This window comes from Rhinoderma darwinii, chromosome 5, assembly GCF_050947455.1.
Source record: "Rhinoderma darwinii isolate aRhiDar2 chromosome 5, aRhiDar2.hap1, whole genome shotgun sequence".
Classification (NCBI taxonomy): domain Eukaryota; kingdom Metazoa; phylum Chordata; class Amphibia; order Anura; family Rhinodermatidae; genus Rhinoderma; species Rhinoderma darwinii.
This window is the reverse complement of record NC_134691.1, coordinates 43,429,867-43,453,603: the sequence shown is the minus strand read 5'-3', so window position 1 is coordinate 43,453,603 and position 23,737 is coordinate 43,429,867. Positions and strand designations below refer to the sequence as shown.

The window sequence follows — 23,737 nt, the reverse complement described above, 5'->3', positions numbered from 1 at the left end:
CTACAGAACTTAAACATTGATGGTCCCCGCAGATCAACAGAAGGAAGGGGGCCCTTCATTGTTTACATTGGCACAGTGCCATACATACTCTTGAATGGGAGTAAACTGCAGTACCAGACACAACCTCCATTATGGATGAGCTGCTATACCTGTGTAAATTATAAAGGGGCCGCGGATCGGGATAGTCCATCAATGGATAACCCCTAACAATATAATAATTAATGCCTAACTAAATTGAAAACTTGAATATTCTTGAGTGACTGATCTCCCTCTTCTCCCTACTTGCTACACCTATGGGTCCAGGAAGTTGGGAAACAGGAAGTTATTTGTAGGGGCCACACAATGCAAAGCTGATTGGAGGAAACACTGTGGTCACTGGGGTTTTCTTTCTGTTATTGACTAACAGGGTTAGTCCTCATTCACACAGCCATATTATGGCTCTTACCCCTAGTGTAGCTCTGTATGCATCCCAATGTATATATAGGAATACAGAGGATTTTTCTATAGGATTCACTTGAAATGCAAAGAAAAATCAGGGCATGCTCCATCTAAAATATTCTTCACTATAAGCACCATATGGCCGCACATGGAGTCCCTAGGGCTTCATGGTACAGAGCCGTAGGGACACCATATGTCTCCCCCGTACAGGCTCCATGCATACAGCTCAGTCGTGTGAATGGGGCCTTAAAGGGGTTTTCCACCTTCTGACAACTGATGACCTATCCATTGGACTGGATAGGTCACCAGTACATGATCTGTGGGGGTCAGACACCCGGGCCCCGCATAGATCAGCTGGTCTGACACCTCCGTGCACCAGACGTACATGCTGGAAGCAGTTGGCTCCGGTCACGGAATAGCGGCCGAGCTGCAGTACTGCAGCTCTGCTCCTATTCAAGTTAATAGTAGCGGACCTGCAGTTCTGCAGCACGGCCGCTATGCTATGTATGGAGCCAAACCTTTCCGGCTCCATACATAGCATTATGTGCCATAACATCCGATGCATGCAGGCCACCGGAGCGGCTTATCGGTGCACCGATGATATACCGATGACCTATCCGGTGGATAGGTCATTAGTTGTCAGAAGGTGGACAACCCTTTTAATCTGGCCATACATTTTCAGATAGCTGAGCGTTTGGCCGACAGCTATTCCTCCCAACTCCCCCATAAATATGCACGCTCAGCTCGGCTTCCTCTCAGACGGAAAGCCACTGCCAGATTAATTCCACATGCCCGACCCTTCTCTTTATCGATATCTGCCATTGGAGGACAGTCGGGACACGGCCAAACACATTAGATGGTTGACCAGTTCTGCCACAATCGGCAAGTTCGGCAGACATACATCTGACATACATACAGCCTTAGGTTATGTTCACACTGAGTTCTTTGACAAGTTTTTTTTATAAATTCTTTTATTTTCGTTTTTAAAGCACAAAGAAAAACACACAGTATAATTGGTACCAACCAATTCAGTATTGACATCGGCCACAGGCCAGCAACTTGCATAACAAAAGTGCATAGAATTACATTGAAAAGCAGTATACCGCTCAGAATGATAATGGAAGGAACTCAGGTATGCACCCTGAACCCGCAGCCATGCATAATACTCCGTAGTCGAGCAGGAAAACAGGTAAGAGAAAGAAAGAAAAGCGGGGACAGTAAGGAGAGAGAGAGAGAGAGAGAGAGAGAGAGAGAGAGAGAGAGAGAGAGAGAGAGAGAGAGAGAGAGAGGGAAAGGAACTAACCTGACACAATTGGGCTTAGATAGGGAGTCAAGAGGCCATGATGGCCTTGTATTCCACAGAGGATTGAAATCGGATCCATTCACGCCATGTTCTGAGGAAGTTGGCGTGGGATCCTCTCATTGATGCCGTGAGGTCCTCCATTCTCATAATCTCCTGGATCTTACCACACCACATGCCCACCGACGGGGGACAATATTGTCTCCACAGCGCGGGAACACGCGCTCTAGCCGCATTCACCAAGTGGCGAACAACTGAGCGCCTATACGTAGACAGGGGCACCTCACACAGATGAAGCAGGAAAAGGGAGTGGGAAATCCGTAAATTTCGAGGAAATGCGCCAAACCTCAGACCAGAAATCAGTCAAGAGTGGGCAGTCCCAAAAAATGTGCAAGATCGTACCCACATGGTCACCACATCTCTAGCACAATGGCGAAACCGCCGGAATCATTGCATGCAATCTGGAAGGCACCATATACCAACGAGACAGAGCCTCCCATTGATTTCAATGGGAGGCGGGGGCGGTTTTCTCCCGCAAGCGGTAAAACCTCCTCGCGGGAAAAAGAAGCGACATGCCCTATCTTCGGGCGTTTACGCCTCTGACCTCCCATTGACATCAATGGGAGGCAGAGAAAGTGCATTTTGATGCGTTTTATGCCCGCGGCGCTCAATGGCCGCGGGCAAAAAACGCAGCGAAAAACGCCTACGGAAATCGGCGTGCAGGGAGAGGAAAATCTGCCTCAAACTTCCAAACTTAATTTTGAGGCAGAAATTCCGCCTGCAAAATACTCTGTGTGAACATAGCCTTAGAAATCAAATATTTTTGTCTTTTTTTAACCCTGCAGAGATTTGTCAGCTAAAATACAAATTCCATTTCAGTATGATCCACAAGCTGATAAGTCTCATGGTCATTTCACCAGGAATGATTTATGAGCTCTATTATTATTTCTTGCATTATGCTTCAAAGGAGTTGATGCCGGGAATTGACAAGGTTGGCAGTGAAATCCTATTCAAGGCTGGTGAGTCCCATCTACTCTTTGCATCGGTATCTCACATCCACATCAAGACAAAGGCATAGCAGATCAGGGCAATTCATAAATCTTGCTTATTGATCATGAGAAAAGCTTGTTGTTAAAAAAAATTTGCATCAGTGTGCTTTGCGTATGGCATGTGTTTTTCACGCTCTCGCAAGCACTTTTTTTTTCAGTGTAAGTGATGCATAAATGCAGACGTGCATCCGTGTTCTCTCCGTGGTTTTCACGCACCCATTGACTTCAATGGGCAGCTAGGTGCATGAAAACGCACCAATATAGGACATGCAGTGAGTTTGGCGCAACGGACACACGCTGCATGTTTGAATTGCCCCATTGAAATAAATGGGTCCGTGTGCTGTGCGTTGTTTCAAAGCACAGCACACGGATGAGATTCACGCTCGTGTGAATGAGCCCTTAGTCTTTTTGTGGCCCAGGACAAGGGTTAATGGTGGGCCCCCTGCACTTCACAAAAATCCCCAATGTTGTGAGAATTGTACAGTACAGCATAGGCCAAGAAAGAAATATATGAATGACATAAAATGTTACTATTCCCTGTGCTCTGCTAAAGAATAAACAGGTAAATAAATAACAAAATCAACAGCATGCGGTGCCCCCAAATACTCACCAGTCCCAGCGCTACACAGCCCCGACCACTAGAACAGGAGGACCAACAGCGGGGGGTCAGCTTATTTTAGAATTGCCCGGCAAGGCCCTACCTCAGGATTTGTTGGGATGACCCCACGCTGTCCGTTTGATTTATTAATTTCACTAACACATGATAGGCTTGGATACAGGACCTTGCAGAGAGTATCACACATGATAGGCTTAGATACAGGACCTTGCAGAGAGTATCACACATAGTAGACTTAGATACTGGACCTAGCAAACAGTATGACAAATGAAAGGCTTAGATATACAGCTCAGCAGACAGTATCACACATGATAGGCTTAGATGCAGGGCCCCAGCAGAGAGTATCACACATGATAGGCTTAGATGCAGGGCCCCAGCAGAGTATATCACACATGATAGACTTAGATACAGGACCTAGCAAACAGTATACACTATATACTTACCCAGTTACGGCTCCTCTTCACCTCCAGGCGCAGCGCTGGTCCCTGACGCCTTTAGGCGTTAGGATGTTATCTGCGGTGAGCAAACAACATCCTGTCGCTAAACAGCATCATGACCCAGCACTGTGCCCGGAGGTGAAGAGTACCCAACTCAGGAGCGGTGACTGGGTAAGGTTATTGTATATATGGAGACCCTGATCGAGATGGCGGCTACAAGTGCAGGGAACCACTAGCCCTGCAATGGACGGCCCTAGATATGTGAGCAGAGCATGTATAACTGCTTTCAGATTTGACCTTCAGAACTCAGGAAAAAATGGACGACATCTACCGTGAAAGCTGTAACAGAAGCCATATTGGTTTACACACAGATATAAGTAGGAAATGGCTGAATAGAATGTTTAACACCTTGACAGAAGAGGAAGACCTAAAGGGGTTGTCCATGATTAGAAAAACATGGCAGCTTTCTTACAGAAACAGTGCCGCACCTGTCCATGTTTTGTGTCTGGTATTGCAGTTCACCTCCATTGAAGTGAATAGGACTGACCTGCAATACCACACACAACCTGTTTACAGGTGTAGCGCTGTTTTTGGAATAACGCAGCCATGTTTTACTGATCCTGCACAACCCTTTTATATTTACTATATTGGTAGTTTTATTTTACTCTAAGTGAGTTGATTTGTATTTGCAGGACATTTCTAGTCATAAACCACTGACACGGAGGTTCTGATGAAACTGCTGAAATATGGCCAGAATGTAATCCCAAACCATGGAGAAGATTGATGTTGGTCACCTGCTGCTTCCAGATAAAATCCATCCAGTGAGTACTGTGGAGTTACCGGTTGTTACTAATAAATCACTCAAATGTCTGTCTCTGGGATCACTTTTCCAAGAAAACATTACCGGGCAAGTTCTGCTTCATACATGCAGCATCCATCAAAACACGTGGAGCACGGATATACCATGTAGTCGTGTTCTGAGGCTTACATGAGGGGACTTTACACAGGACCAGTATATCGCAGCACACCGTGCGAACTATTTATCTAGAATAAGGACCAAGCGACAAATAAAATGAATCCACGAATCGCATAATAATCATTGCTGCAATGTCAAGCCTGCGTGTTTGAGGCCGTAGGGAGAGGGGAATGCGCGGCTGTCCCGGAGGACAAAGGATATGGCACATAAAAGTTCAATGCCAATGTCGGCACAGAGCCATATAGATCAGGACTATAGGTCCTATATTGGTGCTTTTTTAACGTACCTATCGCCCATTCAAGTCAATGGGTGCGTGAAAACCACGCACCTCACACCGATGCACATCCATGTGCTGTGCGTGATTTGCACATCAATTCAATTGAAAATAATAATTTAAAAAAAAGATGCGGTTTGCGAGTGCGTGAATAACGTATGCCACTCGCAAAGCCTAAATGACAGATTCACCAAGACTGGCGTTCCATACTCCAGTCTTAGCTGTTTGCTCCGTTGGCGTAACAGCTGCTCTTAATAAATCTGTTGCATCTTTCCGCTGGCTGTGCACCACAATTTTGGCGCAATGACCATGGCCGAGCACCCTGCATCCCCCCCACCATCTGACACAAAATAAAATGGATGCGATCCTCTTTGCTTCTCCCTTCAGCATTCCACGACTTATCCAAGGTCCTCAACGTCATCAATGCTGCGTCACATACATCATCCGGACGCTGCCCGCTGTCACTACGTTGTATCACCTTTAGACGACAGTGAGAGCCAGGAGGGAAAAGAGGGGTGGAGAGTGAGTATACTTATTTTTTGGGGGTTGTTTTTACTTTTATTTATTTTTTAATTGTCCGATGGGGTGGTAGTCGGATCTACGCCCCACAGAGTTAAATCTACACCAAGTAGATTCTAATAAATTTGTTGGGCCGATGTGGCCCTGTCCTCTTTTGTAAGCAATGCTTTTTTTTTCTAAATGGTGAGGGGGGCATAAAAAAAACAACAAAATGATACATTTTTAATACAAACTGCGACTTTTACTACGCCAGAAAGGTTGATAAATTTCCCCCTCTGTGCACGCTGTGGTCGGTTGTGTGGTGCCTCTTTGAAGCACTACAATCTCCCCTACAACTGATGTTACTAGGAGAGAACCGTCATAAGGGTCTATTCACACTACGTTTGCAGTGTACATCGGTGTGTATGTTCAGCCTGATACATCATACATTGGAGCACGCCATGATTGCCTCTGTGTAAGCTCCAGTATGGGCCTATAGAATTCTTCTGTATACTACAGCTGTCGTATTTCACCACAGTTGCCGGGTATTACAGGGTAATTAAAGGGGTTTCTCAGTCCATAAAAATGTATGGCCTATCGTCGGGATAGGCCATCAATACGTGATTGGTCGGGGTCCGACTGCCAGGACCCCCATGATCAGCTGTTTTGAAGGGGCCGCAGCGTTCGTATCAGCGCTGTTTCCCCTTCAATCCGGTCACTGCTCGTATTGTGAATCACTGACACAGCAGTAGCGCGATTCACAACCATCTCCCATTGAAGTGAATGGACCTTGAGCGATCGAAGCCTTAGGGTATGTGCACACACACTAATTACGGCCGTAATTGACGGACGTATTTCGGCCGCAAGTCCCGGACCGAACACAGCGCAAGGAGCCGGGCTCCTAGCATCATACTTATGTACGATGCTAGAAGTCCCTGCCTCGCTGCAGGACAACTGTCCCGTACTGAAAACATGATTACAGTACGGGACAGTTGTCCGGCAGCGAGGCAGCGACTCCTAGCATCGTACATAACTATGATGCTAGGAGCCCGGCTCCCTGCACTGTGTTCGGTCCGGGACTTGCGGCCGAAATACGTCCGTCAATTACGGACGTAATTAGTGTGTGTGCACATACCCTTAGGGTATGTTCACACGCAGCAGCAAAATACGTATGGAATTACGGAGCTGTTTTCGCCTGACAGCTCCTGATTTTCAGACGTTTTTGTAACTACTCGCGTTTTTCGCGGCATATTTTACGGACGTTATTGGAGCTGTTTTTCAATGGAGTCAATGAAAAACCGCTCCAAAAAGTCCCAAGAAGTGACATGCACTTCTTTTTCGCGGGCGTCTTTTTACGCGCCGTCTTTTGACAGCGACGCGTAAAATTACACCTCGTGGGAACAGAACATCGTAAAACCCTTTGAAAGCAATGGGCAGATGTTTGTAGGTGTAATGGAGACGTTTTTTCTGGCGTAATTCGAGACGTAAAACGCCCGAATTACGTCTGAAAACAGTACGTGTGAACATACCCTAAGTGATCCTACATAACAAAGTAAACAAACAGAAAAACTAGATTATTTTTTTTTTGCAGGAATTTGTTTCAAAACTCAGAAGTGTTCCTGAAGACTATCCACACCTAGTGCCTACATATAGACCCCTCTAGTCTGTAATATAGATGTCATAGCACCCAAGTGTTTCCCAATAATGCCCATACAGATGTAGCCATCTTTATCTTGACACTTAAAGCATTAAAGACAGTGTCAAGAAACTTTAACTTGACTATTTCAATGACTTTTCAATGTTTTTTGTTGTGTGATATCACACTGCAGCAAGTTAACAGAGTCAAGATGAACTTGGCTACATCTGTATGTATCAACCCAAGCCAAGGCCATAAAGTCAGCTCCAGATGTTACGTTTTTATGCCGGGATCAGACAAACATTCCGATATTTTTCATTATTCAGACATTTTAGTCTTTCTTTACATGCAGAAATATTTTGCTGTGTTGGTAGAACTTTCCCAGGGTTGCACAGATGCTGCAATAAAACTCACCCACAATTGTGGTGTAAACAATAGAGGGGAAGATTTATCAAAACTAGTGCACAGGAAAGCTGGAAGAGTTGTTCCCAGCAGCCAATCAGATTCAGCTCTCATTTTCTAAAGTTGCCCATACACATTAGACTAATGGAGATGGGTTAAAACGTTGCATTATTTAGTGAATAAAGCTTTTGAGCTTATTTTTGCACAGTGGACGAGTGCTGGGGTTTTCTTTTTTTTCTCTTTACTACGTACACTATATAGACAAAAGTATTGGGACACCTACACATTACACCTACACACTACACCTACAGGTGCTTTTTTGACATCCCATTCTAAATCCATAGGTAATAATATGGAGTTGGTCCTCTTTGCAGATAAAACATCTTCCACTCTTCGGGGTAGGTTTTCTACAAAATTTTGGAGCGTGTCTGTGGGAATTTTTGCCCATTCATCCAGAAGATCAGTTGTGAAGTTAGACACTGATGTTGGGGGAGGGGGCCTGGCTCGCAATCTCCGTTCTAGGTAATCCCAAAGGCGTTGGATGGGGTTGAGTTCAGCCAAGTTCTTCCACTCCAAATTTACCCAACCAACCAACCATGTCTTTATGGACCTTGTCCACTGGGGCGCCGTCATGCTGGAACAGAAAAGGGACAAACCCCAAACTGTTTCCACAAAGTTGAAAGCTACAATTTCCACAATGTCTTGGTATTAATGGTCTATCCTTTGGATAGGCCATCAATATTAGATCGGTGGTGGTCCAGTCTAGGCCCCCCTGCCGATCAGCTGTTGGGAGGGCTACTACGCGGATACGAGCCCCGTTGCCAGTTCATTGTTTACATGGATTTCATTTCTGTTTGTACTTGCAGTTTGTGGTTGAGTTGCTGTGGTTCATAAACACTTCCACTTTGCAATAATATCACTCACAGTTGATGGTGAAATATCTGGGAGGGAATACATTTCACAAACTGACTTGTTACAACGCTGGCGTCCTATTACAGGACCGCGCTGGAATTCAGTGATCTCTTTACAACGACCCATTCTATCACAGATGTTAGTAAAGGCGACTGCATGGTGAGGTGCTGGATTTTATACACCCGTGGCAGTGGCACTGAATGAAACACCTAAATTCAATGATTCAGAGGCGCGTCCCAATACTTTTGTCCACATAGTGTATATCGGACTGAGTTCTTCCCTGTATTTCTTTTTTTGATATAGAGCCTGACAGAACTATTCCGGCTGCTATAGCTCCACATTAGCCAACGTATTAGGCAGAGGGGTAACTTGAAGCTCCTGGGCCCCAATGCAACACCCATAACAGGGCCCCCACTTACCATATATCATTTATAATACTGGTGTCTACTTATGTGGCTGAGAGGCTCCTGGGCCCGGGTGCGACTGCTACCTCTGTACCCCTATACAAACACTCCTGGTATTAGGCCTAGTTCGCACAGTGCAGATTTTGCATGTATTTTTTTTAATTAAAACCAGGAACGGAACCTAAACAGAAGAAATATATAAAGGTAGGACTTATAGATCTGCTATAATTCTGGTTTGGGCTTAAAAAATGCATGCAAAATCTGCACTGTGTGGACGAGTCCTTAGGCCAGTGTGACATGACGGTAAGGGTGTGTTCACCTTATTTTCGGCCGTTTTTCGGGCCGTAAACGGCCGAAAAATCGGGAGCAGCGTGCCTCCAATCTGCCCATTGACTTCAATGGGAAAAACTGTGTTCTGTTCTGACGGGGCATTTTTTTACACGGCCATTTTGAAAAACGGCCGCGTTAAAAAATGCTTGCAAAAAATAAGTGCATGTCACTTCTTGAGCTGTTTTTGGAGCCGTTCTTGATTGACTCAATAGAAAAACAGCTCCAAAAACGGCCGTAAAAAACACAGCGAAAAACACGCGTTGCTTAAAAAACGTCTGAAAATCAGGAGCTGAAACCCTTGAAAACCGCTCTGTATTTTCAGACGTTGTTTGCTGTGTGTGTGAACATTCCCTAATACTGGGGCATTTCTACGATGCTGCTAGTGATGGGGCCAGGATTTGCGGCTGCAGTGTCTGCTGTACGCTGGTCACCTGACCTCAGCGCACATCTAAGGGCCTGTTCACATCACCGTTCGCTTTCCGTTCCAGGGTTCCGTCGGAGGAACCCTGGAACGGAAAGTGAAACTGAAACCACAGCTTCCGTTTCAGTCACCATTGATATCAATGGTGACGGAAACATCGTTAATGGTTTCCGTTCGTCACCGTTCCGGCAGATTTCCCATTTTTCCGACGGAATCAATAGCACAGTCGACTCCCCTATTGATTCCGTCGTTAAAATGGAAACCTGACGAAATGGTGACGAACGGAAACCATTAGCGATGTTTCCGTCACCGTTGATATCAATGGTGACTGAAACGGAAGCTGTGGTTTCAGTTTCACTTTCCGTTGCGGGGTTCACCCGACAGAAACCTCCGATAGAACCCCGGAACGGAAAGCGAACAGTGATGTGAACAGGCCCCTAAAGTCGCCATCGAGCCAGATACGTTTTGTTGAATGTTTGCTGTCAGTATACTTTTCTCTGCCCTGTGTATAGGTTTGCCTAGATATCAGTTGTTTTCAGGTTTTCCATGCAAACAAAGCAAACATGGAGGCAGCCGGCTTCTGGTGCGGTTTATGCAGGAGGATGTCTGTCCTCAGGTTATAGGCAGTTCACACACAGTCTCCCCTCCCCCGCCCGTGCTCCGTGTTGTGACTGACGCTTTGTGTATGTGAATCAAGGACTGACCACGCCCCCTCGCCGTAACTGACAGACAAACCAAAACAAGGTGACGACACTAACGTACGAGCAGCTTCAAAAAAAAAAAAAAAAAAGACTAGGGGCGGAGTCAGAAACTGCAAAAGACAAAAGGAGGGAACTAGAGATGGTCTCGTCCGCTTACTTCTTACGTTTACAGGAAAGCACCATAAAGATAGGACTGTTGGCTATACTGCAGTGGTAACTAATTCATTTTATAACGAACATGTAAATAAAAAAACAGCAAATGTTATTACTGAATATTGTTGTAAGACAAATTGTCCCCCTTTGAGTTGTTAGTGGTACGTTCCGAGGAAAGATCTACGTCACCCATTGTTTACAAACGTAGCAGGGCCGGTAAGAGCCGGGCGGTGGTGGTGACTGTGTGCTGCTCTCGATCATGCCGTGCCACAAGGAGAGCTTCTTGCTGCTGGAGCAGTCGGTCACCGTGGACTCCAAGGAGGTGGACTCCCTGGTCGCCCGTATTGGTGAAGCCCTGCAGCTCAATGCCCACCGATCTCCAACCTCCTGCAGCGTGGCTCTGAAGCCGCCAGCCACTACCCGAGCGCAAGCCGCCATGTGCTCCTGTGTGCGGGGCAGGACTACACCATACCGGGTATGCACCCCGAGAGGAGCCGGGCGGCACCATCACCAGAACACAGGGGGCGCCAGGCACTGTTTGGGGGGCACTAAGCAGCTATGTGGCCGGGGCTGGGTACGAGGGAGCTGCAGGAAGCACGGGGGGCAGCACCTAGAAGACGAGGAGGAAGATGAGGACCCGCACCAGCTGCTGCAGGAGCTCCTGCTGTCTGGAAACCTCATTAAAGAAGCCGTGCGGAGGCTACATCTGACCGGAGACGTCCCCAGCCCCTCGCCGTGCAAAGCGGCAGAGACAACCGAGACCGCCGTACAGTGAGACCCGCGGAGGGGACTGCTGAGCACTGGGCTGGAGAATAGAACGATCACATTGGATCCACTCACTGGCTGATGAGATTGTACGATCAGGGAGCGATTATCCATACCAAGGAGTGTTTCATGTGTCCGTCATGCGCTGGCCATAAAGAGAATGTTGTGAACCTGTCTGTCATGTGACGATCTGCTGGACAGGCCCTACACATGGGCACACACCATAATCATGCCAGTTTAGGAACTTTCAAGGACCCTGAACGTGTATAGATCATCTTCTCTAACCCAAAATCATACCTTACCACCCTACAGTCTGTCTGCGTGACCCCAGATAACATGTTACTGCCCTATATTGTCCACTGCGGTGCTCAGAAACTACATGTAATGTCAATACGGCTCTAGAATGAGTCATGGTGGAGCGCCCGCATATATTGGTACCATGTATGGCTGACTCTACAGTCAAGATGTGCATATCGTCTTACCGTGGAGCGTGAGAAGATCTCACCAGGGTCACCAGTCTTGTTTGATGGGTCAACATTTCATTGGCCATTTTACCGGTTTGGTGTAACCGCCTATTGACCATCAGCAAACTGACATTGGGGTGAAAGACTAAACTTTATAATTCGTTACTGATGGGAAAACTGTCTCTCCGGCCTAGAGGACTCTTACTGGGGACATCTCCGCCAGGAGGATCATTCCCTGGTGACCATTGTAATAAGAGTTTAACATCTCAGGCGTTCAGATCTACTCTTCTTACCAGCCAATTATGTGTTTTCTGCCCAAACTACAGGTTTTACCATCATTTCCAGCTGGTGAACAGTTGGTTGCCCCTCCATGTTAATTGTGAGGTCTTCTGAGCTTCTTCAGGGATAAGAGGCTGTGGATGATCCATTAATGACCCTCAAGATTATGTACAATGAGCTAGTTGCATGTTGTGGAATTTTTTTTTTTTTTTTTTTTTTTTACACCCTTCACAAATCGCATCAATTTACCTTCTGTAATATGAACAATAGACAGGAAGCCCCAGGTTGTTCCACTATAGTCCATTTAATACAAATAATTCTGGGCGGGGCACGTAAACACATGATTTCCTTACTTGGCGTTACGTAATTGTCCTCCGCTTCTTGTTTACGGTTTTGCAGGGGACGCTGGCTGCTGCTTGTACCCTGCTATTATTGTTTTGCCTGGCACAGCTTGTTGGCATTGGCAGCTGAAGGTGTTTTTTTTTTTTTTGCTAGATCTGTTGCACAGCCTGGAATGACCCTTCCTTCAATATGACCATTAATGTGAATGTTTCCACACGTGTGCTGCTGCCAAATAGGATTATAGAATATTTAATTTAGGGTGTTTTATTTGTGGGTTCCCGGCACGATCTTGTATTGAGTTCTGCGTATGGTTTTACTCAAGTCAGGAGGCATCTGGATTATCTGTTTATGACCTGAAATGTGATTTAGTCTCACGGGGTGAACTGGAAATTGTAAAAAAATAATTTATTTATTTTTTTGGCCATGTGCTAATTTTGGATGTAAGATCAAAGCTACTTTTGATAGAATGTTCACAGGCTGAAAAAGAAAAAAATCTATTATATATATGTAATTTTCCTGACCATTGCATGCTGTGCATTGCTCTTCCTAGGTCTACCAGTGCCGCGCCATACATCTATAATGTCGCATTGTTCTCAGCTGATAATACACATAAAGGAACCAGTGATTGCATTATAGGGGCTGCGCTCTGAGCTGTATGTGGGCACTCTTCCCTTTTTTTTTCTTCCATATAAAAACTACATAGAGATTACTAGCTATACCCTGTCTATATGGATGTGAGTGTATACCCACAAACAGCGGTCCTCCGCTAACCCTGAAATTGGTGCCCAAATAGAAAGCATCAAAATCCATTGTTATGGCCCATTTTAAAAAAGGGGGGGGGGGAGTATCCAGGTTCCACATGTTTTTGTTTTTTCCCCCTAATGATTGAAAATGTCCTGCATTTACAAAATAAGAACTTGCCTATCCTTTCACCCGGCGATCCAGCTCTGGTGGCACTCTAATTGTTTACATGACCACATGCAGCCAATCGGAGGGCTCAGTGGTCATGTGATTATTTTTGGGAATATGCCAGAAATGCGACTGGCCACCGATGAGCCCTCTGGCTGTAGCGTTCATATACTGCCTGTGCATGAATCAGTCACCTGGAGAGCTGGGGGAAGGGCTATTAGGAAAAAATCTTTGGAACCTGGATAATCACGCTGAATTATCGCTAAAGCACCAATGGCAATATTCAGTGACTTAGCACATAATCATTCTTGTGGCATCTCTGGTATGTTTTGGAAAATAGACTCATTGGGCATCAGTATTTAATATCACTGTGTAAAATTGATGCAGGTGTCTGTCCTGCTGCAGAACCTCCTATATTCTGACTAGTAATCCTACGTAACCGGGCAATGCTTTCTTTGGAGGGGTTAAGATGTTCACTCCCTTGTTACAAGTTTCCCAAATGTGAGGGAATTTCTTTCCTAATGTTTAAATGGACAGATATCACTTGTGCTTTTACTTACGGTCCTACAAATTATGATGTATGAAAGCTACTAGTAAATGGTATTGCGTAGACCAGAGGGGTGTGTTTTTTTTTTTTTGTTTTTTTTTAAAGGGCCATATATTTTCTTATGTTCCGCAGGAGACTTTGTCTAAGATCTGTACAGTTTTGGGCCATGCATTTAAGCTAATGAAATTTAAACTTGAACCAATGGTCATCTATGGCTTCGTGATGACTGTTGGAAAGTGTACCCTTCGTACCGAAGTGATTGTGTTCCTGGAGCTTCAGGATTTATGAATAAAATGTGTACAATAAACTTTCTTTTTATATTCAAAGTTTTGTGTGGGTTTTCTTTATTTCCCCATAACTCCTATATATTTTTTCTTTCTAACTAAAAGCAGACTAAGGCCTCATGCACACGAACGTGCTTTTGCGGCTGCAATTCTCCCGAAAATTCACGGGAGAATTGCGGCCCCATTCATTCCTATGTGGCCATGCACACGAATGAGGTTTTCACTGTCCCTGCATGGCCCTGGAGCCCGCACCCCAGAAAAAACGGGCAAGTCTTATTACGGCCGTGTTCTGCGGTCTGGGCTGTTTGAAAATAATGGCTGCGGCTATGTGCACGCAATTTGCTCGCGGCTGTCACTCCGTGGCCAGCCGACCTGGAAATCACAGCCGTGCGCATGAGGCCTAAGGCTTCGTTCACATCTGTGCTAGGGCTCCGTTCCGTCGGAACGGAGCCTTGACAGACAAACCACAGGTTTCCATCAGCATTGACTTCAATGGTTTCCATTTGTCTGTTCTGCAAGGGTTCCGTCGACTACGCTATTCCGTCAAAACGACGCATATATGGTCCTTTTGGTTTCCATTTGTGTCAATCAGGGTCCCCTTTCCGGCTGACAGCTACGTCTGAACGGGACCCTGGCGCAGATGTGAACGATTCCTTAAAGGGAATTTGTACCTACAATCTCTCAAAAATCCTTGTTCATACAGTTTTATACCCCATCTTTCAGAGACTGGCCGCTGTATCCAGGCAGAGATCGAATGGAGAGGTTCCCATTGTGCATGTGCCTGGCTCTCCCCAGTCTAGGCTATGGCTCAGTCCACGGCATGGTTAAATCCACATTGGATTACCATAGCATACAAGTGGATTTGTTTTACATCTCTGCAAAATGTTCTTGTATGGAAATTGACCTGTGGTGTAGATTTTAAGAGCCTGTCAATTTCTATTGCGGAAAGAGCATTGATTTGTGGTGTTTTCTCCCAATTGAATGCGATGGATTAACAAATCTGCAACTAATGCTACAGACTCCTATTGACTTTTTTTTTTTTTTTTCCTCCCCCCAGAATCTGCAGGCAAATCTGCCCTATTCAGTACAGATTTCCCTGATTTCTTGGATGGACTTGCTGCAGAATTATCTACAGCAAATCTGACCCATTTGGACCTGACCTGAGATTTACAGAAACCATCTCCCTGTTTCTGTAGACTTGTAGGGAGAGAAGTACACAAATGGGAGGCAAACTCTCCATTCACTTCCTGCATGACTGCGGCCGCCTCTCAGGTACAGGCACACGTGGAGTCCTTCCTTTGTATTTCTGTAGCGTGCGTTACAGTGTGTGCCTATAGGAAAAATATTCCTCTGTGAGAACTAGGAACATCTGTTGCGGTATATTTTTCCTAGAGGTGTACATTGTAGTTTTCCACAGCGTTTTCTTAACGCTGCAGAAAAGTAAGTGCACCCTAATAATTATTAGGGGGACTACCAATAGGCGTGCAGCAATGAGTCATTTGTTTCTGAAGTAAACCGTGTCCATGCTTGTCTTACCTGCACGTATACACTCAACTGGTGTGATGGCATCACATGAATGTTATGGACGTGGCATTTGGACGGTAGCGGTAAGGCTTTGTTCACATCTGCGTCAGTGCTCCATTCCGTCTGAGTTTCCGTCATAACTGAGCACTGACAGAAACAAATGTAAACCATAGGTTTCCATCACCATTGATTTCAATGGTGATTGCGCTGGTGCCAATTGTCTCCGTTGTGCAAGGGTTTTGACTGAATCAATAGCGTACTCAAAACGACTGAACCCTTGCACAACGGAAACCATTTGGCGCCAGATCCGTCACCTTTGAAATCAATGGTGATGGAAACCTATGGCTTCAGTCAGGGCTCTGTTTCGACAGAACGGAGCCCTGACGCAGAGGTGAACGAAGCCTTAGGCTCCATGCACATGACCGTGCCCCTAACGCCGGGTACAGACGGCTGCAGACAGCCGGCTGTATTTCCGAGCTGTGTTCCCGTTTATAAAGTATGGGTGCACGGTCCGTAGAATAAAACCATAGGACATGTCCTATTTTTTTTTTTCAGCACGTCTCTACGGCATGGACTCCTTCCCGCAAATATATGGGAAGGTGTCCGTCGGCCATAGAAACGAATGGGCCCGTAGTTACAGGCGATTCTATAATCGTGTGCATTGGGCCTTTAGAAGTACTTTTCTGTTCAGTAAGGGTATGTTCACACGGCTTATTTTCAAAAATCTGATGCAGAATGCCTCCAAACATCTGGCCATTGATTTCAATGGGGAATATGGCGTTCTAGTCCGACGGGTCGTTATTTTTACGCTGCAGTTTTTAAAAACGGCCGTGTAAAAAAAAAAAAAAACGTTTGCGAAAAAGTGCATGTCACTTGAGCTGGTTTTGGAGTAGTTTTTCATTGACTATAGAACCGCTTAAAAAATGCAAGTTTGCTTAAAAAAAACCCGCTGAAAATCAGGAGCTGTTTTCCCTTGAAACCTGGACTCTTTTGGCCTGATTCCTCAATGGGGAGCTTGGGAAATAAATCTGCAATCTGCAAAGGCCTTCGGTTATGTTAGATTTACACTATATCTGGTACATGCATCTGAAGTGTTTAGACTTTCACTATCCAGAAGTGTCCTTTTGGGGAAGTTGTATGGTATATGTTGGGATATTTTTTACTACGAACAAAAAAAGTTTACAGTTTTACGCCCCATGCACACGACCGTAAAAAAACCGAATTGCCTTTCCTCAATTACGGACCCGCCCGGTTCTATTAGCTGTGGGCACCTTTCCGTATCGCTACGTGAGGGTATCCATGCTGTAGAACCGTGCCGGGAAATATGGAGTATGTCCTACTCTTCATTTGTTGCGGGCAGTGCTCCCATGCTTTGTATAGGAGCACATCACGAAAATGTGGCCTCCGGCTGTTGGCGGCCGCCTGTGCTCTCAATTGCAGGCTGTGATTACAGGCACGGCCATGTGCATGAGGCCTTACTTTTATGAAAATCAATCACCGGCATATACAACGATATACGTATAGAGTTGCATATGTCTGGGGCGGACATAAGCCCCACATGTGGAATAAACCTAGTCATACTTGATCTAAGGTTCTCTTCATACCGCACTTGGTCTATATAGTTGATCTATATCCCTTATATTGCAAACCACATATGACGGCGAAGCTGAGACAACACTGAGCAGCCTTGGCTCGCAGCCTCTAGTTTTGACAACTGGTCGTGCATACTGTCACGTCCTCCTTTCCCTTAAAGAAAACGCATACACGCTCTGTTGAACATATGGCTTGATTGGAGGGGGATGGAGGTGAGGACAGAAAACAAATGGTCTCTGCCTTTCCCACTTCTTATCACTGCCACCGTCCCTGGCTCTGTGATGCACATTCTATTTCTAGGATTCCTGGGATTAATAGTCGGCTGCAGTGTGTTTAACTCTGAGGGGTTTCATTGTAGCGTACATTATAAATGCGAGCGCAGTGTCCTGATAATGGCTGGTCTGCTCGCTCCGACTAGCAAGGCCTCAGGCTTTTTGTGTGGAGTTCTTGGTATAGAACCACAGCAGTCTGAAATATGCTATTTATTTTTGTATGCTGCTTTCCTGACTATTTCTTCATATCTTTTGTGGTTTTCTGTATTGTTCCATCTGCAACGTGTTGTCATAATTTCACCTTGGCTCTGACATTGCATCTAAAACGGCTTGCTGTGATTGGCCTCTGGTCGTGTGGCATTACAGATGGGCGTTATAAACGGAAGCCAGTGCAGTTAACTTGTCCTAATGCGGGCACCGTAAGGGGGAGTTCACACAAAGATTTTTGATGCGAAAACTGCGACGGAAAATGCGTCCAAAAACGCCTCCCATCGATTTCAATGGGAGGCGGAGGTGTTTTTTCCCACGAGCGGTAAAAACTAGTGACATGCCCTATCTCTGGGCATTTATGTCTCTGACCTCGTATTGACATCAATGGGAGGCAGAGAAAGCTGGGGGGTTTTTCGCAGCGTTTTTTGCCTCCGATGCTCAATGGCCACGGGCGAAAAACGTGGCAAATGGCATGCAGGCAGATCAAAATCTGCCTCAAAACTCCAGATGGAATTGTAAGGCAGAATTTTATGCGTGCAAAAAACTGTCTGAACAGGGCCTAAAGGTTTTCTGCGTTACAATTCTTGGAAAATCCCTTTTAGGCCTCATGCACACGACCGTAGGCATGTGCACTACGTTGATTTTCGGGGCAAAGTGTCACCCGCAAGCCGCCCGCAAATCGCGGGTTGTGCACATGGCCGCGTGGATTATTTCCTATGAGCTTGAACGCAGCCGTAAAAAGACATGTCCGTTCTTTGTGCGGTCCGGGCTCCTGGGCCATGCACGGACCGGTCATGTGCATGGCCCCATAGGAATGGAGTGGATTTTCGGGGGAATTGCGGCCGCAAAAGCACGTTCGTGTGCATGGGGCCTTAATCTGTTTGAAGTATTTCAGGGTTGAGTTTGGAGCATGTTTTGGATTATTGACCTGTTTTTAATATCAGATCTCGCCTTTGTGGATATTTACTAGAATTCTTTCCTCTATGTACACAATATTTCCAGCACCACCAGTTGCTGCATAACTGACCCACTACCATGCTTACAAGGCTTTAACAATTGTTCATATTGCTATTACGGCTTGTGGATTTCATAGACTGTCTCTGTTTTCTAATCTGGCTAAGCACCCTGGACATACTGCGAATTTGCTGCTGGAAAATCTGCAGCGTATTACAGTAGCAGTATAGTGGATGAGCTTTTAAAAATCTCATCCACACGTTGCTGAAAACTCTGCAGAAATGGACCTGTAGCGCAGATTTTTTAAACTGCAGCATGTCCACTTATGCTGCAAAATAGTTGCATATTTGCTGTGGACTTTACCTATGGTGTTAAATTGGGAAGTGAAATTCCGCAACAGATAGCAAGTCTTGCGTTCCTTTTTTTTTTCCTTTGCTGCTAAATTGCAGGGAAAACAATTTGGTGTGGACTTTCGACCGGATTTCCCAGCGCTATCTGGGACGGATTTGCTGCTAATTTTTCTTGCCTCAGTTCAGTAGAACTGTGGATGTTCCAGGTGTGACCTTTGGGAGTACAGTCAAACGCAGGTACAGTACACCTGTCTAAGCTTAAAACTGGCCATACACATTAAATAATGCTTGTTCGGCCAACCATTATTTCTCCTGACACCACCATAAACATGCATGCTTAGCTCGGCAGATCATGCATGTTTATTTCAGTAGGCAGTAAGGAATAAATTGCTGCCAGACATCTGTGGAAATGAAGGGCGGCATTTTAAAAGTCTATCTGCTGTTGGGTGGCCCCAATACACATACCAGTCATCTTAAATCAATAGATTTGGCCAAATTCTGTCTATGGGCACCTTAAGGCCTCATGGCCAAATTACAGCTCCGTACAACCGCCAAGTTATAGGAAGCCATAACCGGGCATAACATAGACTTCTATGGGGCCTACCTGGACCTCCGTATACCTCAGGTTTCATACAAGCATGCTCCATCAGGTGCAGTATTTTGTGGGGTTTCTCCTCCAGAAGCATTGCTGCAAGAGGAGAATAAATCCAACACACTGCATTGTAGGGGACTCTGTGCCGCCATACAGTCGACTGCAGTCTTTGCCGTGTGCATGAGGCCCTATAATGCATTGACAGCTGCAATACAACTTTGTGTGGGAGCCATGTGCTTAGACCCAAAAACTGGATTAGATCCCATCCTGTGTTATCAGTAAAGCATTTTCACCTTCAAGAATCCTGCAAGAGATTTGAATACAGTGGTTTCCAGTCTAGACATTCCATTTTCAGCAAAATACTTGAGCAGCACTAATTTGATAGTTTGCTACAATGTATCAGTTCAGGCAACATGTATCAGCCTGTGGTCCTGGCTGTTTAGCTCACAGAGGGTTTGTTCAGACTGGATACAATTCGGTCTGTGCAGGTTTTCAGTGTCTGGATATAAACAACAATGTTCTCATTCACTGACCAGAAACCGTTCTTGGAAATGGTGAAGAATTGAAAAGCAAAGTATGTTTGAAAGTTGCAGAATACAAAGCTACAGTATACAATGTTTACATCGGGGGAGATCTATCAAAACTGCTGCAAAGGAAAAGTGGAGTTGTTGTTGTTTTTGGCAACCAATCAGGTTGCTGCTTTCATTTTCCATAGGGCCTCTGAAAAATGAGTTAGAATCTGGTTGCTATGGGCAACTACTCCACTTTTACCTCGCACTTGTTTTGATCAATCTCCCCCTTTTGAATTTGATAGGTGTATAAAGCGCTTGAATCTAAATGTCTTCTCGAGGTTAATCTAGTTTTTTAGAACTTATCTTAGGATGTTCTCTGAACTTTTTGCGATGTTTTGTGCAGCAATTTGACTGAGTTTTCGTGGACTCTGGCTACAGCTATCTTGGTGTATACCTTTGGTTGCACTAGGGTATTTACTATAAGGGTATGTTCACACGCAGAGTCAAAAACGTCTCAAAATATGCAGCTATTTTCAAGAGAAAACCGCTCCTGATTTTCAGACGTTTTATGTGCCACTCGCGATTTTTGCGGTGTTTTTTATGGCCGTTTTTGGAGCTTTTTTCAATAGTCTATGGAAAACTACTCCAAAAACGTCCCAAGAAGTGTCCTGCACTTCTTTTTTGCGTCTGTTTTTTTAAGCGTAAGAAAAACGCCACGAAAAACGCTCCGTCGAAACAGAACGCATTTTTCCCATTGAAATCACTGGGCAGATGTTTGGAGGCGTTCTGCTTCCGATTTTTCGAGTCCTGCAAGCCAGAAAGTCCTACAAGCCAGAAAGTGCTGCATTCTAAGCAGAAACCATGTGGATTGCAGGACACAAAATAATTAAAATGACTTTGTTAAAGGCTATGTACACCTTTTTGAAATATTTTTATTTTTTATTTTTAAGTCTGTGTTTTGCGCCACTTTCTAAATACTTTTTATTTAAAATTACTTTTACTTTTTAAGATACAGCTGCTTTGTATTCAGTCACGTCAGCTGGACTGACGGGTTCAGTGACAACAAGTCCTGCGTGTCTCTCACACGCAGGATCAAGCTGTTATGGATCACATCTAAATTCATAACTTACATGTAATCGATTACAGATGGATCCGGCATGTCCATTTATGCTGCGGGTTCTGTGCGGAGATGCTGCGTGTTTGGCCCATAGACTTCAATGGAAAGCATAAATTCTGCACCAGATTTTTGTCGTGGTTTTTACATGGAAACGCATTAAAAACCGCCGGAAATCTTCAAGTACACTTATAGTTTTAGTAAAATCAAAAGATTTTTCCAGCTCACGGGTGTCCATCGTCTTCAGTGATCCAGTGCATGGACCTCGCCCTGGCTCAGGCGTCTTCCAGAAGGGATGATCCAGAACTTCATGAAGCAATCTTAGGACTTTATTGTAGAAACATTAACATTTTGTAATGTTTCTACAATAAAGTCCTAAGATTGCTTCATGAAGTATTGGATCATACCTTTTGTTTGCTGAACATACACTTTGCTATAATCGATGTTTAACACTCAATCCACAGGTAAAACGGCAGCAGAAAAACCGCAGCGTTTCCGCAACAAAAACGCACGCTGCAGAAGTCTGTCACAGATTTACCAGCGTTTTTTTAAGATTCTGCTGCAGATTTTATGTTGTAAAAAATCTGTAGCATAACTTGTATGTGGAAACATCTCCTTAAAGGAACAGTGTCACCAAATTATTTTTTTTATCAGTTTTATGTTAGGGTTTTATTAAAAACGTTTGTATTTATTTGTGTGTTACTTTTTTCTATTTTTACACTTTTTCTTCCCTATGGGGGCTGCCATTTTTTTTTCCATTTCTGTATGTGTCGATTAACGACACATACAGACATGGAATACGGCAGCTCCAGTCCCATAGGGACTGCGAACGGGGCCCGTTCCATCCACTATGGTGTACGCCGTGTGTGTGGGAACGGCGCATGCGCCGCTCCCACACAGTCCGATTTGAAATGCGCGCCGTCCGGCGCCATTTTCCTGTGGACCGGAAGTCGCGGCCGGGCAGTAAGATTACTACTTCCGGTCGCGGCTTCCGGACTTGTGCACATGGAGCAGCGGCAGCAGACGGAGCGGACGGACCGGAGGGAGCGGCGGCGACTGGAGCAGGTAAGTGATTTCTATGTATGTTCGTGTTTCAGTGTGTTTTACTAGTGTATGTAAACCTTCTACACTGTGTGTTAGCTCAAAAAATGGCGACACACAGTGTAGGAGGTTAGACCGTTCAAACCCCTCGTTTCTCCCGGCACTAGCCAGGATAAAGGAGGGGGGGATTCTCAGAGCTCACTAGAGCGAGTGATTTTTTCCCAATTTTGCAGCATAAAGCAATGTGGTTGCTTTACCACATGCAATGCTGCAATTTTGGGAATTGCTCCATCTAGTGACCAGTGCTGGGAAATATTATAAATTGAATCCAATTTATAATATTTCCTGACTCGTGAAAAAAATAAAAAAAATTAGAACAATGTTTAATCACCTACACACTAATTGTTTAACTAAGGCCTCATTTACACGAGCGTATTATACGCGCGTGCGACGCGCGTGCTTTTCACGCGTGTCGTACGCACCTATAATAGTCTATGGGGCTGTTTAGACGATGCGTGAATTTTGCGCAGCGTGAGTGCGTTGCGTAAAACTCACGACATGTTCTATATTCTTGCGTTTTTCACGCAACACGCACCCATTGACTTCAATGGGTGCGTGAAAACAACGCATGCCACACTGACGGTCCTGCGTTGCATGCGCGAAAATCACGCAAGAGCTGTCAAAAGGATGAATGTAAACAGAAAAGCACCACGTGCTTTTCTGGTTACAAACATCCAAACGGAGTGTCAAATTAGAGATGAGCGCACCGAACTTCACCGGGTTCGGCCGAACTCGTTTTAACCGAACCCGGCAAAAAATGTTCGGGTACGCGACGTCAGGAGACAGTCACTGCCCACGGTGCTGAAAGACTTAAACTGTTTCAGCACCATGGACAGTGACTTTCGATCACAATATACATATACGTGTAAAAAAAAAAAAGAAGTTCTGACTTACCGATAACTCCCGGCTTCTTCCTCCAGTCCGACCTCCCGGGATGACAATTCAGGCCAAGTGACAGCTGCAGCCAATCACAGGCCAAGCACAGCCTGCAGCCAATCACAGGCTGCAGCGGTCTCATGGCCTGCCGCGTCATCCTGGGAGGTGGGGCCGGATGACAAGAGAGGGACGCGTCACCAAGGCAACGGCCGGGAGACCGGACTGGAGGAAGCAGGCAGTTCATGGTAAGTGTGAACGTCTTTTTTTATTCACAGGTTGGTGTAGATTGTGATCGGCATTCACTGTCGAGGGTGCTGAAAGAGTTACTGCCGATCAGTTAGCTCTTTCAGCACCTTGGACAGTGACGGGCGTCGACTAGCCTCATCTCTATGATGGCGGCTGCGCGAAAATCACGCAGCCGCGCATCATACACGGATGACACACGGAGCTGTCAATTGCCTTTTGCGCACGCAAAACGCAGCGTTTTTTTGCGTGCGCAAAA

General features: G+C 45.3%; 1 protein-coding gene across 1 annotated transcript; it reads left to right on the top strand.

Annotated features, from left to right (window-relative positions):
• Positions 1-10,739: 10,739 nt before the first annotated feature.
• Positions 10,740-14,179, top strand: LOC142651343 (GSK-3-binding protein-like). The gene has a single exon (XM_075825925.1). The coding sequence runs from the start codon at positions 10,807-10,809 to the stop codon at positions 11,320-11,322; it is 516 nt and encodes a 171-aa protein (XP_075682040.1). The 5' UTR covers positions 10,740-10,806; the 3' UTR covers positions 11,323-14,179.
• Positions 14,180-23,737: the final 9,558 nt, after the last annotated feature.

Excerpts from the sequence above, each read along its gene's own strand:
- LOC142651343 (XM_075825925.1), top strand. The coding sequence starts at position 10,807 with ATGCCGTGCCACAAGGAGAGCTTCTTGCTGCTGGAGCAGTCGGTCACC.